The 17,150-nt window shown below is 42.8% G+C and overlaps 1 protein-coding gene across 1 annotated transcript in view; it reads left to right on the top strand.

Moving 5' to 3' along the window:
• Positions 1-17,144, top strand: part of SELP (selectin P) — a 38,530-nt gene extending 21,386 nt beyond the window's left edge. Inside the window, exons 13-20 of the mRNA XM_029933350.1 lie at positions 2,229-2,414; positions 7,784-7,969; positions 9,306-9,515; positions 10,730-10,915; positions 12,003-12,122; positions 14,829-14,859; positions 15,907-15,962; positions 16,563-17,144. Of these exons, the coding sequence (XP_029789210.1) occupies positions 2,229-2,414; positions 7,784-7,969; positions 9,306-9,515; positions 10,730-10,915; positions 12,003-12,122; positions 14,829-14,859; positions 15,907-15,961 (974 nt within the window). The 3' untranslated portion in view covers position 15,962; positions 16,563-17,144. The remainder of the gene's footprint in view (positions 1-2,228; positions 2,415-7,783; positions 7,970-9,305; positions 9,516-10,729; positions 10,916-12,002; positions 12,123-14,828; positions 14,860-15,906; positions 15,963-16,562) is intronic.
• Positions 17,145-17,150: the final 6 nt, after the last annotated feature.

Raw genomic sequence — 17,150 nt, 5'->3', positions numbered from 1 at the left:
AACTCGGAGTCCCTGAGCAGCATTATCACAGTGATTAGAATTCTCCCATAGAATCCTATCCCAGGAATCAGAATTACAGCTCATTGCCCCACACCGTCCTGCCTGTGTTTCACAGCAACGAGGTTGACAGTGACCACGGCTTCCTGTGACCTCCCAGTTCCCTTCTGCTTTTGGTTCTTTGTTTACTCTGACTGAACTTTCTCCTATTATTGCCTGGTGAGCCTCAAGTGAAATACTCGAATGTGGGCTGGGCAGGAAGGCAGCACGAGGCTTGCAATCCACTGGCTGTTGTAAGACTTCTGAGAGAGCGTTATCAGTTTCCCTTTTCAATGTCCCCTTCGCCCTGTTGCCTTCTGATATGCACCCCAGCTATCAGCAGGCGGGGCCACAGAAGCTGGAAATGGGTTCCATGTCACCGAGACCCTCCCTTCTGGTCCTTACACGTTCTAGGCGTCTTGTCTCCTCTCCCTCCCCCACCACACACACGTACACACTGAATACAGAAAGACGTTTCAGGTGGCAGAAAATGCCCAGTTCTTGGGGAAACTTGATCAGACTGAGGGGAATGTACCTGGAGAGAGGAGGAGAGGAGGGGAAGGGAAGAGAAAGTTATAAAAAATGTTTTTGGAACCTCAAGCAATTTAAGTCAGTGGCTGAAGAATGGCCCTAGGTTCAGCCTTATTGTCCCTGACTCTGGTTCAATCAAACCAAACAGCAAAGAAGAAATACCCTAAACCATGCATTCTCTTAGTCTTCATTTCTAAGTGTCACCATGTTGAATCTGGGTCTTATAGCTTCATTAGTTGGCAGAGGGACATCTCAATAGCTATGAATATTGACACACAGAGTGTTTTTGCTTTTGACCTTGTAAAAAATTTGGAAGCTATGCAATGCTATTCTCCACATTTTATTTTTGAATTATCTTATTTTATTTTATTTTGTTTATTTTGAGAGAGAAAGACAGAAAGAGAGAGGGGTGGGGGAGGGGCAGACAGAGAATCCCAAGGAGGTGCCACTTAGCGCAGAGCCACATGCCGGGTTCAGTCCCGGGACTGCAGTATCACGACCCGAGCCTATATCAAGAATTAGATGCTCAACCGACTGAGCTATCCTGGTGCCCCTATTCTCCACATTTTAAAAGTGACGATATTGAGGCTCAGAGAGTTTAAGTGACTTGCCTAAAGTCACAGAGCATGATTTCCAAACTCAAGCAAATCCCCTGGAACCTCAAACTCTATGTGTATAAACTGCGATCTGATTTACCTTTTCTTGTAGGGAAACATGTAGAGTCACTGGGGCTGGTCCCCATAGGATGGCATTGGTGAGAAGGGCGTTTGCAGATGGCCAGTTACATTATGTGCCTACCACATGTCACTGATTTTTAAAAATTTTTTAATTTAATTTTTATGTATGATTTAATTAACTTATTATTTTATAACTGAGGACCCCTACAAGACAAGGAGTATTCATAGATGGAGAAACTGAGGTTCAGAAAAGTTTAGATACACATTGCTAGTAAGTAACAGAGTCAGGGTGTAGACCCAGATTCTTTCTACTTCTTGGTTGGGGAAAGTAGCTTTTGTGGGAGGAGAAAGCATTTTACTTTGTTTTCCTATTTCCAGTCATTTGTCATTGTTTTCTGGCAAGGTCACTGGGTATTTTTCTGAAGGTGTCAAGGAAATAGCCACTTCCATTCATATGCAGGGAAAACTGAAATGACCTGCATCACCATCTTTCCAAAGCACCAGTTCCTTTTACAATGACTTCAAGGGGCACCTGGGTGGCTCAGTCACTTAAGTGTCTGACTCTGGCTCAGGTCATGATCTCACAGTTCATGAGTTCAAGCCCCGCGTTGGGCTCTGTGCTGACAGCTCAGAGCCTCCAGCCTGCTTCAGATTCTGTGTCTCCCTCTCTCGCTGCCTCTCCCCCACTTATACTTGGCCTCTCTCTCCAAAATAAATAAATTTTTAAAAAACCCAACAGCTTTAACATGACCTCTCAAGCTCTTTGTGGGTGAAGGTTCTAGGATGCCAGTCAACGGCTGGTCGCTATTTTATACATCCATGGCATCTACCTGGTGATGAAGCAGCATGAAATTCAAACGATTGTTTCTAACCAAATGCTGCCCCTGTGGATTCAGCGAGCACATGCACACACACGTGCACACACTGATGTCGGGTTGCCATGTTCTGAAATGATCCCTTCTCTCCTGTATGTGCTCTTGGCAGCCATTACCTGCACACATCTGCTAAGCCCTCGGGATGGAACAGTGACCTGTGTCCAGCCTCTTGGAGATTCCAGTTATAAGTCCAGATGCCAATTTACCTGTGATGAAGGATTCTCTTTATCTGGACCAGAAATATTGGATTGTACTCCATCTGGACATTGGACAGGTCCCCCACCAACATGTGAAGGTAGGATCATCGGTCCTTTCTTATGGCTTCACAGATAATCATACAGAATGAAGAATCACCAGGGATTCATGTAAAACTGTTCTTAAGCTAAACGAACAACTCGCCACAGAGCATTGGTAATCTTTTGTCTTTCTCTCTCTGAATATTCTTCTAACTTTAAACATTACACAGTTTTAGAAAGCATTTTAATTGTCATTTGTGACATATGATGTTTACCATTGTTCTAAAATATTATGAAGAAAGGCATTGTCCTTCCCTGAGGAAGCAGAGGCTCAGAAAGATTAAGTGACTCGCTGAAATTCACACAGTTCTTAAAGTAATGAAATTCAGCTGTGTCACTGGGACTTTTACTCCCTTAGCAAGCCTTTTCCTACTGACTTAATTTATCCCTACACTCACCATCACTGAGCACTGCTAAACCCCAGGCACCGAGCTGATGCAGGGATGAAACTGATTTCATCCAGGCTCCTTGAGAATCTCACAAATCTCTCCTGGCTCTGTCTCCATGTGGACTATGAGGTCTTTGAGGGCAGGACCCATGCCTCCTTCATCTTCTCGTCCTGCAGCAATTAGACAGCATGAAAGTGGCTGTGTGACAAATGCTTGCTCAGTTGAAGCATATCATTTCCTGGTTAAATTTACTCAAGCTCAAGCCCTATTGACAATGGATTGGAGGAGCTGGATCCTATCTATCTTTGTCAACCCGCAGAATATCTGGCTAGGACGCCCTAGCGTATAGTGTGCTCTAAAATAGTAGTTTGCTGAAGTACTTAATTCATAGCTCGCATTTACTTTTCAAAGGCACCAGTGGCCCAAGCTATTGTTCAGTGGACTCAGTAATAGTAAGGCCAGCACTAATAGCTAATGTTTATTGGTTACACAGGAAGTACCAGCTATTTCATAGGCAGGATCTCATTCAAGCCACATGAACTTTGAACACGGTCATTATGATCCCCATTGTTTATTTATTTTTGAGAGAGAGAGAGAAAGCGAGCTGGGGAGGAGCAGAGAAAGATGGAGACACAGAAGCCAAAGCAGACTCCCAAATGCGGGACTCGAACTCACGAACTGTGAGATCATGATGCTTAACTGATTGAGTCACCCAGGAAACAGAGGGTTTGAGAGGCTCCACAGCAGGCAAAGGCCAAATAGCTGGGAAGTACAGAGCTAGCCTCCAACCCAGGTCTCACCTGATTGAAGTGCTAGTGTTTTTGCCACTACCCTGCACCGCCACCCAATGGCAGGGTTCCTAAGTTCCCCGTCGGTCTCATAAGTGTGCTCTTTTCCACTGGCCAGGATTCCACTCTAAGGGCTAAAGTGAACTTCAGAGATGGCAGTGCCTGGCGATCACAGGAGAGAGAATGTTGATACAAGTCTATTAGTGTTATATGAAAAAAAGCTAAAATATTGTTTATTCCTTCTTGTGGAATGAATGCTAGATTGATACCCAAAGAACTCTATTGCTCCTCCCCAAAGTCCTGTGCCACAAAAGTCACATGACACCCATGGGCTTCAGTTTTCTAGATTCCAAAAGGAGAGGAGTGGACCAATAATGTCCGAGGTCTGTCTTGTGGTCAAGAATGCTGGGGTTAAAGATAGAAGATGCTGCCATCTGCTGTTAGAATGCTATATTACAGGTACCTGAGGAATCCAGAACATCTAAGGGGGATTAACACTAGGGTTTGTGCTTCCTCACTTACTTGGCATTTGCTCATTTATTTATTTCATTGACATTTGCCATAAGCTCTGTTTTCCCACATTCTGTGTTAAGGCTAAAGAATAAAAAATTGTCTAAGAATTATCTCACTAAAATTTTAAGTCACGCGTACAGCTACCATGTTTGTTACACCCATATTCTCTGAAGCCCGTTTCCCCTCGCACCTTGCCAGTCCTCTGTCCTCCTTGAGAGATGCATTTGCCTCCCACCATGAAGACCAGCCCATCCAGGGCCTAGAACCAGTCCTGACCATGAACAGCAGCCGTAGCCAACCCCGGGGCTCTGAACTGTCAGCCTTTTCCGAGCCTGATCTTGAGCTCTGGTTTTTGTGCCTGTGTTTTCACCTCACTCTCCAGTGTATAGATGTAGGCAAATAGTCCCTCCTCTTTTATTACATGGCTGAATCCATAAAGTTTTAACCCTGCAGCATTGACCCCAGAACCCTGATTTTTGCACAGAGTTTAGCAGAGTCCTACACTGGGAGGGATGTGAGGGCCACCAAGTTAGCAGGGCCCGGGTGGCAGTGAAGCCTCAGTCTCTCACTTCAGAGTGCAAAGAGAGATTTCATTCTTTAGTGGTTTCACAGACCTTTGCTTTCGAGATAGAACACCAGTTCCTGGCCCCTGGGACTTGGGCACTGCCTGATATCTCTCTGTCCTCACTGCCTTAGTCCTCTGGGACCCAGAATCCTTTCCAGAATTGCTTATACCTGGTTACTACGACCCACATGTCCCCAACGGTGGGGGGACTATCTGGATTCACACCACTGTTCTCCTCATCACTTAGTCATTGACGCTCTGGAGACCGTGTTTGGGCCCTGGACCCAACCCTAGTGATCAGCCTTCCCCTAGTGGGGAAAGGAGTATCCTTATTCCAAGTCCCAGTCCTTGCTCTGCTCTTTTGCCATGTCCCTGCTCATGCAAGTCTTACAATACAGCACACAGTTACCCTCTAAGCTCTGGCATGGCTCGCATCTCTGTTTTTCTCTCCCCTCCTCCAACATTTCTCTGACTCCATGCAGGTTCCTGGTCTTCATTTCTAAACTCTGAGTCTAGAACAGCCAATTTAGTTAAATTTATTATTTACACATCTTTCCAAATTTCCTGATAAAAACTATAACTCAAAAGAGAGTACAAAGAAACAGAGAAGACTTTACTAAATCTATTTAAAGTAATATAAACCGATATGGTGCCAGTTGATGACACAGTACCAGTGGACCCAACAACTCATGCATTGGCATGCAGGCCTCTACACTGACTTCATTAGTTACAGAAAAACATCCGCGAAAGTGGTTACGGGAGACAGTGCTGCCTTGCAAGTCCAGGGAAATAGAGCACGAAGCATGTGATAAAAGCAATCCTTATCTGTTTCCTATTCTTCTTATAATTGCTCAGGTTTGGGTACAGTTTTACAGGAGGCTTAAGAATAGAACTATTTTTTCAAGTTCCCCAAGAGGTCATTCCTTGGTAAAAATCTCTTCCTCTACCTCTGCCCGGGGCTCCTCCACAAATGCAGTTTGGCCACGTTTGCTGAGCGCCCATCATATTCCAGATGGAGTTAGACTTCGTGTGCCTCATCAAGACTGCCTCAGGCAGGGAAACATACTTCCTTACTTGATTCAAAATCAAATCCTTAAACTTATTCAGAGGCCTTTGTTGGGGGAGGTTAATTCTTACCTAAGAGGGTCCAGAGACTGTCACATATGAAACAAAAACAAAACCCTGTATCTATAATCTTGGCGGAACAAGACAAAATTCAGACCAAAGCAGTAGCCCCAAGTGGATTTAGTGCTGTAGTAATTCTCTTTCTGTACTGAAAGTCCCTTGGATCCATTTTTTTTAAACAGTAACTCCTCCTGTTTCTTTTCAGACCATGTAAAAACACTCGTTAGCATGCATCCACATTAAATTGTGCTCATGAGCTTTTTCGTTCATTTGATAAATGTTTTTCGAACCCCTACTATGTGCCAGACGCTTTTCCCTGGATACAGGGTTGAAAAGATACAAGGTCTTTTCAGCTCTCCTGCAGCTGACATTATACATTTTCTTGGGCTTAAATAATGAAATCCTGAGAGATTCCAAAAAAGTTGTTTTAGTGAAAATGTTCACAGATGATTAATGTCTATGACTTACACCAATAGATATATTTAATAAATGTTTGGTAAATGAAATTGATCTGCCAGATGTGGATTTATTAATTACTCAAATTCTGAGCATTCTAAACTGAAATTCAGTATGTTACTTTGGTTATTCGAGTGGACTCAGGCAATCAGGATCCACAATCTTTTGGCGAATAGCCTGTCACTGGAAAACACATGGGATGATATATAAAGGCCAAAAATACCACATTCCAATGAAGTATTACATAGGACTTCAAGAGGCTTTATTTTCTTTTGTTTTTAAGTCAAAAGTGCTAAGCAAAATTAGCCTGACTGACCGAGGCGTTGCTTTCAGAAAACTTGGATTTAAGGGAAGAATAGGGGTGCCTGGGTGTCTCCATTGGTTAAGCATCTAACTCTTGATTTCAGCTTCAGGTCATGATCTCACAGTTCAAGAGTTTGAGCCCCATGGTCAGTGCAGAGCCTGCTTGGGATTCTCTCTCTCCCTCTCTCTCTGTCCCTCCCCTGCATTCTCTCTCTCTCTCTCTCTCTCTATCAATAAATGAATAAATAAAAAGAATTGTCACTCAGTTTGTCAAATATTTGATAATAAACAATAGTCTTATGTCAGAATTTAATGGAGAAAAAGACATGATCCTAACAAATATATAACTGCAATAATTTATAAAATTATTATGAAGGAAATGGTTATTAAATTAAAAATTCACATATTCATCCACTTGGCAAAGGATTGCTAAAGACTAGCTTCCCCCAGCAAGTGAGGGAAGATGTGGCATGTGGTTAAGACAGCATATGAGTTCAAACAAAAAGCTGGTGTGTTTGTAGGAGAAGCCATTAGGCTGCAGGGACCAGGGGACGCTCTGCGGAAGCTGCATTCAGTTGGATCCTCCAGGATGATGGGATTTTTTTCAATGAAAATAGAAAGAAATTCAGGACAGCATGAGCTAAGCACCGGAGGCAAGCCCACATGAAGTCAGTTCAGGGAATTTCCAGGGACTAATCTAGCTTGACCAGGAGCTCTCCAGCTTTCCTGTGCTACGAAACTGTGGTATTAAGAAAAAAAAAAAAAAACCCTGGGGATCCACATGGAGGAAATAGTTTAAGACAGAGGATGGTCACTACATTTTTAGATGTGTTCAATTCGAGGAGATGGCAGGATATCTAAGAGGAAGTGGTCTCAGGCAGGAGGAAGGACAAAAGTGGAATCCTGGTCCAGACTGGATAGGGAGAGCCTGGGGAGCACCAGTGCAGAGAGAAGAGGATAAAATGGTGGCTTCTTAAGTGTGACTGCTCAAATCCTTGACTTCATCTTTGTACCTTCTACCTATACTTCCCTCTGTGAGCCCGCCATCCCTCCCCCTCTGTAGTAAATGACCTGTCCTATTTTTTTGAGGAATACCTGCTGCCTAGCAAAACACCTGACCTAGTAGGTGCTCAATAAATATTTGTTAAATAGATGAATGAATGAATTCAGTGCAGAGCTGGCTTCTAAATAAACCTGAAGATTATGACATAATTTATTTGACTCTCCAGCCATCAAGTGCCCAGAATTATTTGCCCCAGAGCAAGGAAACCTGGCTTGTTCTGACACCCACAGAGAATTCAGTGTTGGATCCACCTGCCATTTCTCCTGTAACAAGGGCTTTAAGCTGGAGGGATCCATTAATGTTGAATGCACAGCTTCCGGCAAATGGACAGCACCTCCACCGACCTGCAAAGGTAAAGTAGTATATACACTCACTGAGACAGCTCTTATTCTGGAAATGTCTTCAAAAATAACAAATGTATATATACATTCTTACTATGTGACAGGTATGCAATTATTGTATTATTATTGTGAAAGCTTTATTTCTTGATATAAAATAGCTATTAGAATCTAGAAAACATAGCCTATGGATTTAAGAATTTATAAAGAGTAAGAGAACTTATTTCTTTTGTGAATAAAAAATATTCTGATTCTTTTTTATTTTTCCCTTTTATGAGAGAGAGAGAGAGAGCACATGCACATACACATGAGCCGGGAGGGACAGAGGGAGAGGGAGAAGGAATCTTAAGCAGGCTCCATCCCCAGCACAGAGCCCAAGGCAGGGCTCGATCTCACAACTGTGAGATCATGACCTGAGCCGAAACCAAGTCAGATGCTTAACCAACTGTGCCACTGAGGTGCCCCGAAGTTATATTTATTCTTTTTAAAAATTTTTTATTTACTTAGAGAGAGAGAGAGAGTGAGAGAGCAAAAGTGGGGAAGGGTCAGCAAGAGATGAAAACACAGAATCTGAAGCAGGCTCCAGGCTCTGAGCTGTCAGCACAGAGCCTGATGTGGGGCTCGAACCCACAAACCGCAAGACCATAGCCTGAGCTGAAGTCGGAAGCTTACCTGACTGAGCCACCCAGGCACCCATATATTTATTCTTAAGCAGAAATTTTCTTTCATAATTTTGGCCGCTTGTTCTTAGAGACCTTTACTGAGTAGATTGAATGTTCTCTCTTTCTTCATTGCAATGAGGAGTACAAGGTATGGAGTTACTGACTCGAGTTTTCAAATCAATGAACTGAGGTACAGAGAGGTCAATGAACATCTTTCTGCCACATGGAAAGTTGGTGACAAAGCTGATGGCACCATGCATACCCCGTGTTTTGTGCTGACCTTTGGCCAGCCGGCAATGCCACCTCCCAACGAAGCAGCAAGGACAGGCAATCGGCCTGTGTGTATTTCACTTCCTATGGAATTTCTTACATTTCGGCACCAAATATTCCTTTTTTTTTTTTTTTTTTTTTTTTTTGGTCAATCTTGGTAACATTGACATCGTGCCCCACCCTCATTCTTCCTCTGGCCTAGAGAATTACCTCTCCAAGGATATTTTTAAGTATGTTTTTTTCTCATCTGGTTTTCCATACCTGAAATCACCAATTTTCCTGAACTTCCTTGAGTAACTATTGCTAGAGCCTTCTTGCTACAAAAAGGAGTGGAAGGCATTTATTCCATGTCAGTCTTAACTGTGTTACACTCTTTTTAATTGAGAGCTCTCTAAATGGAAACATTTTTTCACAGCAGGTGTAGTATCAGCTCCTATTTCAGAGGTTCGATGCCCAACCCTCGTCACTCTAGAGCAAGGAACGGTGTCCTGTAGGCATGGCCTGGGAATCTTTGGTCCGAATACCACGTGTTACTTTGGATGCCACCCTGGATTCACACTCACAGGAGACCGTGTGCTCAGATGCACACCTTCAGGACAATGGACAGCGGGAGCTCCTGCGTGCAGAGGTACTGGGAAAGGGGCGGTGGTTCTGATGCTATCATCCAGCTGGCACTCACGCTCAGCATTGTACCTGCCTGTTGAAATCCCATCCAACCCCAACAACCGCTTCCCGTGTCGGCTCCTCCATGCAGTCCACACCAATATCGGTTAGAGGTAACCTCCGCAGGCATGTCGCTTCTCCCCTTGCTGAGTCACAAGCAGATGCCTTGCTCTCCAAGAGGTAAAGGAGGAAACATTTGTAAAATGTCCAAATGTGTGAGAAAAACAAGCATGCAGAACATGAAATCAAGTATATGAATAGTGAAATACAAGTTTCAATTCCATTAAGTGTGTGATAGTGTGAACATCCCATATTTTCATAACTGGAACCTAAATAAAAAGATAAGCCATGTATGATACTTCTGGAAGAGCTACCACCCCATATGGAAAGTACTATTTCTCTTCCATCTTTGTATTACCCATGGAGCATGGGAACAGTGCTTTGCAAATGTCACCATTTATCAATAATGTTTATATGAGTTAAACTTGATTTTCTGAGCTTTAGTTTCCTATTTACAAATTAGGGACAATAACTTGAAGTTCCCAGAAGTTTAATTTTTTCAAACATTTATTTGTTTTTGAGAGAGAGAGACCAACAGAGCACAAGTGGGGGAGGGGGAGGGAGAGAGAGGAAGACATAGAATCTGACACAGACTCTAGGTTCTGAGCTGTCAACACAGAGCTTGAACCCATGAACCATGAGATCATGACCTGAGCTAAAGTTGGACACTTAACTGATGGATCCATCCAAGTGCCCCTACCTGAGGGAACCTTTAAAGGGGGTGACATTTTCTACTTCACTCAAAGTTACAGAGGCCAGCCCACACATGCTAACATGCCAGCTAATTGCCCGTGGTAGTAACAATAACATTTAGAACAGTAGTGTTTTTGAGAAGTGAAATTTTGAAAATAGTATTTTTGTAGGTAAGATTGATCGAGCCACTAGTAGATATTTATTGAAAACTCCATCCTAGTTCTTGAGCTGTCATTCTCTAAGTGGACATCTGAGCATGGGTGATATTGGAGGAGCTGGTGTGAATATCAGAAGTGGCTCATCTCCTTTCCCATCTTTTACGTTCCTACCTCGTCTGCTGGCAATGCTAGCCAGGTTACAAATGAAACATAATCTCTGTTACCTTCCTTCTACATGTTTGTTTTTCCTGCATTTCTTTTTCTGCAGCTGTCAAATGCTCTGGGCTGCATATTACTGAGCCAGGCATGATGAACTGCTCCAACCCCTGGGGAATTTTCAGCTACGGCTCAACCTGCAGCTTCCATTGTCCAGAAGGCCAGTTACTTAATGGTTCAGCGAGAACAGCATGCCAAGAGCATGGCCAGTGGTCAACTCCCATGCCAACCTGCCAAGGTATATTTCCCATATGGGTTAGGAAGTCATTTGATAAGGAATGTAACAAAATCAGTGTTCCCTTTTGGTGTATTTCTTTAAAATTCATTCTTTATTTAGTTTAGAGAGAGAGAGCATGAGTGGGGGTGAGGGATAGCAGAAAAGAGAGAGAGAAAGAGAGAGACAGAGAAAGACAACAGAGAGAGAGAGAGAGAGAGAGAGAGAGAGAGAGAGAGGGAGAGAATCTCAAGCAGGCTCCACGCTGAGCATGGAGCCTGACGTGGGACTTGATCTCATGACTGTGGGATCATGACTTGAGCTGAAATCAAGAATCAAATGCTCCGCCAAGGGAGCCACCCAGGCACCCCTTTTCTGTGTATTTTTGACAGTAGTCTCACTTTCCTTCACTGGGTTTCCCCTGAGTTTAATAAATGTTTCACAATGAATCAACCAGACTCTCCTTGCCTTCCACAGAGCAGTGGGAGTTAAATTCAGTGACTGCAGACAATCCCCACTCCTGTGCGGAGCTCACAATTGTCAGATGAGCCTTCTCATGTCTTTATAACCTATGTGTCGTAAATACATCTTGAAGTTTCAGACCATTTTTAACCAGAGGTTATTTCATGAAGATTCCTAATTATCTCAGAGGAATTTTCTTTATCACATGCCTTTAAAATACATGGATTTTTAAATACCTGTTTGTATGGTTTATTTCATCCACCTTCCTTTTTCTTTTTCACTTTTTTCTCTATGACTTGTCATGACTACCTTCTATTGCATAACTGAATCTTTAATTGCCAAAGGAAAAAAAATACCCATGGTTTATTTTATTTGCTTAAGCTTCCACTTCTTTAATCAAGTAATTCACTTTGTTCGGGTCCTTCCCCTGACTCCTGTGGAAATTATGTTTGATATTTAAGCATTAGGAGTAGAATTGGGCCCCATTTCCCAATCAGTTGTGGTAGTTTCATGGCTTCTGCATGTCTCAGGCCAAGTTGTCAGCACAGGATTTGATCTCGGAGCTCCGAGTTCTCAGGACCTTTCTGGAAGAATGGTGGTCTTCTGCACAACACGCTTCTCATGTCCTGCATTCATGTTTGTTTTGCAGCAGGGCCACTGACTATCCAGGAAGCCCTGACTTACTTTGGCGGGGCAGTGGCTTCTACAGTAGGCTTGGCGACATGTGGGGCCCTCCTGGCTCTCCTCAGAAAGCGTTTCAGGCAAAAAGGTAAATTGGAAAGAGTCTTCTCCTTCTTTTCTTCTTGCTTGTCATGGGGAGGGGCCGTGAAACCACAGCGTCAGTAGTTCATGTTTGAAAACATGTTTGCATTCAAAGGAAACAAGCCCAAGTAATCTTGAGAACTGACTGTGCATCAGAATCACCTTTGAAAAAAAATACAGATCCTCATATAGGGAGATCTGGAAATTGGTCTGGAAATCCAAATTCCTCAGAAGCCCTCCCCTCTAAATTCTGATGAGGCCACTTGGCATATTGGCATTTGAGGACCTCTGGTCTAGGTAACTGTAGTTACCACCAAGACCAACTGGAAAGCTCCATGCTTCCCTCCTCATCTTTATTTCATGCAATAATCATTTATTGATGAGCGGTGCTAGAGAGTGGGATTCAGGGTAATGGCCCTGATGTTGAAGACTGTGTAGCCCCACTAGGGAGATGGATAAGTGAAATCTAAGCTAACACTGAAGTTGTACCTGTGTTAGGACAAAATACACCCTAGATATGACTGGAACACAAAAGAGAGGTATCCCCACCAAACTGATAGGTCTGAAAAGTCTCCTTTAAGCTTACCTTAGAAGAATAAGAAGAATTTCGCTAAAGGGAAATAAATGGAAATAGAGTTCGGGCAGAGAGAATAGTGTGTGGAAAGACCTGAAAGGGGTAAGTAGCCAGGCAAGAGCTATGTTCAGCATTTGAGTTCCTCTGAATCAAAGATGCTGTGGAGAAAGCAAGAAATGGAGCTGGAGGTGTGAAGAGTAGCTGCTTAGTCATGACCTGGTGTGACACGCTTAGGGATCTACACGTTCTCCTGAAAACTTGCGGGACTCATGCAGGATTGAAGCAAGAAAGTGACCCAATGGATGCTCTGTGAGGGAGGCTGTGTTTATCAGACTGTTCATCAATAGAGGAGCTCTAGGGGCACCTGGGAGGCCCAGTTGGTTAAGCAACCAACTTTAGCTCAGGTCATGATCTCATAGTTCATGGGTTTGAGCCCTACATTGTGCCCTGCACTAACAATGCAGAGTTTGCTTGGGATTCTCTCTCACCTCTCTTTCTGCCAACCCCGCCTCAAAATAAATAAACAAACAAACAAAGGAAAAGGAGCTCTGGCCTAGGATGAAGGAAGGGAACTGTTGCTTATGGATTAAAACATTCTCTGTCTGGCCCAGATGCTCCGTCATGAGTTCATAAACCTCTTTTCATATGCTAATGGAGCTTTTCATCATTTCTCATGGACGGGTTACCTTAGTTATAAGGGCATCAGAGGGGTCAGGAAAGCTCCAATGCAGGTGACTGAGAGTGGCTGTCATACCTGACGGAGCGCTCATGGAACTGAGGAGTTTCAGCTCTGATTCTTAACCGCTCCAAGGCAGAGCCTCTTGTTCCATACTGGTGAACTCTCTCCATTCACAGAACCACCATTGCATTGAGGCTGGTGTTCTAAAGTTCCTTCACATGCTCTCCTGTCAATGGGTGAATAGGAAAATAGACAAAGAGTATCACTCTGCTTAAAAAGCTATAAGTCCCTCCATGCATCATTTCTGTTTATTTAACCAAATCCAGAAGCCAGAGGCAAGAGCTCCTAAGACTTAGAACCTAGTCTCCATAACCATGTAGGAATCACTTTCTTTAGATTTGAGAGAGAACCCTCTAGACCATGTAGAGGGACCAGCAGCCACACATCCTCCAACATCTTTAATAATACATAAATTTGGGGCACCTGGTGGCTCAGTTGGTCAGGTCATAATCTTGGGCTCATGAGATCAAGCCCTGTGCTGATAGCATGGTGTCTGCTTGGGATTCTTTCTCTCCCTCTTCTTCTGCCCCTCTCCTGCTCATGCTTTCTCTCTCTCTCAAAATAAATAAATAAACTTTTATAAATTCATTCATTCATTCATTCATTCATTCATTCATTTGTGAGGATGGGGAATTTTTCCCTGAGCCACTGCAATGTGATTTTAAATTTATAGGACTCTATAATCAAATAATAAGAAAATGCTCTATGCTCTATGTTCCTCTCCTGCAAATTCAAACTGCACATTCATTATCACATTGAAGGCTCAGTAGTGCCCTGTAATAACTATACTTGTTCATCTTCATTTGGCCGAGTATTTTCTACAGTTATCTAGCCACAAGATGTTCACCCCTTTTATCTCTTTATGGGACAATTGGCAGGCTTACTGCCATGTTTAAAGTTTCTACTATGAGAGCTTGTTGTTTGTATTCAGACAGAAGGCCCTGGTCACCCATGTTACCAGAGAAGGCAAACAGCCTTTGTTATGTGGGTATGGATTTGTTTACGTGATTAGCTTCCCAACCAGGGGAAGGGTTGCAATGATAGGGGGTCTCGAGTGCCAAAGAAATGGGTTTCAAGAACCAATGATGTCAATATCAACAGCAACCAAAAATAGCCAAGAGGCTGAAGGCAAGGACCAGAGGAAAAAGAAGAGGTTGTCACTGAAAAGGAAGAGAAGAAAGATGAGTGGAGTCTGGATTACATACTGTCAAATGTTTTCATTCAGCCCAACACAGGCCCCACCTCTCAGGGTCAGCTTGTTCCAAAGCACCCCTGATAATGAGCCCTGGTAAAGATCAGTACCCAGACTTTCCCCAGTGACTCCTACCACTGATGACCTTTCTCCTTTATCTAGTTTTTTTCTTTTAAACCAATCATTTGTATCTTCTTTCTTATTCCAGATGATGGAGAAAGTCCCTTGAACCCTCACAGGTAAGATAGACATGTTTCATGATTGAGTACATTTTTCTAGTTTGACTCTTTCTTTCACTCATTGTAATATATCAGAATGACTGTACGTGATGTTCCTTTCTTGCAACAAATTTTTTGCAACAATCCCTATACTAATTCTAAAATAAAATACACAGATAATATACCCTAACTATACATATTGCTTTTAAAAACCAGGAGGTGCCCTAATTATAAAGTAAAGGAGAAATAAAAGGAAAAGTGATATATAATAGAAATAAAATGCTAAAGTTGAGGCACTACTCTCGTGGATGTGATGAGATCATCAGAGGCTTGCACCTTTGGGTCAACAGCCATAAAGACCAACAGTCAGGAATACTGTGTGAGCGACTCAAACAGCATCAGAGTTATTGCCAGCGCAATCTGACTTTTTTTTAATGAATGACTCCAGTAAAGGATTGGAAAACCTATTATAACCTTCCCTCCATTCACATGGCAACTGTAACTTAAAAATGCAAAAAATACTTTCTTTATATTTAAAGCAAGTTAAGTTCTAGACTCAGAGCTTATTCACCTACACGAATATTGAGTAGATATTCTAAAACTGTATGGAGTGTAGGATAAATCTTTTGTGTCGTATGCCTATTAGGATAGCCAGTGCCCCTGGCCCCTTCCCACTAAATGTCAGTAGAACTCTTGATCATCATGAAAATTAAAAAAAAAAAAAAAAACCCATAGGGGGAAGTACTACCATTCTTTGAAGAAAACTATGGCCAGATGATCAGATATCAAGGCTGAGTATTTTCTAAAGATTTCCTCTTCCCAAGAAGCGTAACATGTACTCAGTACCTAGAGCATTAACAAGAACTTAATGTGGGAGTACATGCAATGCAACTTCCCCAGAGTTGGTAAGTGGGATCTCAAAAATCTCTTAAGCATTTAATTTTGTTCCCATTTTAAAGCAGGATTCCAAGGTGGGTGCTCATGCATGGTCTCTCAGGAACCATGTGCTGCACTGTCACCAAGGCCAAGCACCACATGGCAAGTTATCTTTGTGTTTCTGTCCTTTAGCCACCTAGGAACATATGGAGTCTTTACAAATGCTGCATTTGACCCGAGCCCTTAAGGTAAGTTACTTGTGAAGGTATTTTTGAAGAACATTATGCCAGTAGGGGAAACAGGAAGAATACTAAAACTTGACTTTTTGTTATATAATCATGAGTTAAATTTTTAGCGTGTATTAAATTTTTTAAGCCTTAAAGGAAATTGTGTTGGCAGCAGGGGACAGGGTATGTCAGCAGAGTGACAATAGAAAGTACGTTTATACGAGGATTTCCATTTCCTCCAGGATAGAAATGTTCTAATAAGACATAACTTATTTCAGCATGTATGACATTCCCATTAATGGCCGCTCAGTGGTATTCACGACACTGTGGCCTTGCTTGACAACCAGAAGTCCCACTACTGGAAACATTTTACAAACTTTTATGGAGCCACTCCTCAATGTGACCTGCTGGAACACAAAAATAATCTGATATTTTCTCTTTCCCCAAAAGATCAGTGAGTAGTTGAGTTTCCTAAAGAACGTAGCCTAGATGGAGGGTTATTTGGAATCTAGAAAGAGCTTATGTTCATCCTCAGGGACTGATATGCTAAAAGCTAACTACCTAGTTTGCTTGCTTTTAAGGAACATATACTTATTTTAATTTCTTTCATCTCATTTTCAGAGACTTGTCCTCCTGGTACCTCACTCAACCTCCATAGGATCCTATTTTTGAACATCAGGCTTCCTGCTAAACTGGACTTTATCTGTGGCATATTTGCTGCAGTTTTCTGGAAATACTTATAAAAAAAAAAGGACATGGAGTTTCCTGTAGATTAGTTCTGAATGGGAGCAGAGGATTGTGCCACAAGCCAAAACTCCACCCACCGCCTCTTCCTGCTCCACCTCTTCCTGAAGCCTCAGCAGCCAGGACTGAATGCCTGCAGTGGTCTGTGGGTTTTGCCCAGCCTTTCTCAAAAGATTAATTAGCCAGAGACTGAATCATCTGACGTACCAGAAGACCAGACTGTGGAAACATAAAAATGTCTCTCTATTTTTGGATTGGAGGAATATAAACTCTATTTTGATGGAAGGCAGGTGGTGCCTGTGACTTGAGGAAATTTCTAGAAGACCTTCTAGGGTCTCTAGTGCTTGCTCCTCATGAAGCCTATCACACCTTTGCTGCAAGGCCTCCAAGAAGCCTCTGGCTGGCACCAGAGGGAGCAGAAGACCAAGAATCAAGACAGGAAGGAGGCATATGTCCCCTTCCCTA

Source organism: Suricata suricatta, chromosome 3 (assembly GCF_006229205.1).
Source record: "Suricata suricatta isolate VVHF042 chromosome 3, meerkat_22Aug2017_6uvM2_HiC, whole genome shotgun sequence".
Classification (NCBI taxonomy): Eukaryota; Metazoa; Chordata; class Mammalia; order Carnivora; family Herpestidae; genus Suricata; species Suricata suricatta.
Note: the sequence above shows the minus strand (reverse complement) of the source record. Positions and strands in the feature narration are given on the sequence as shown.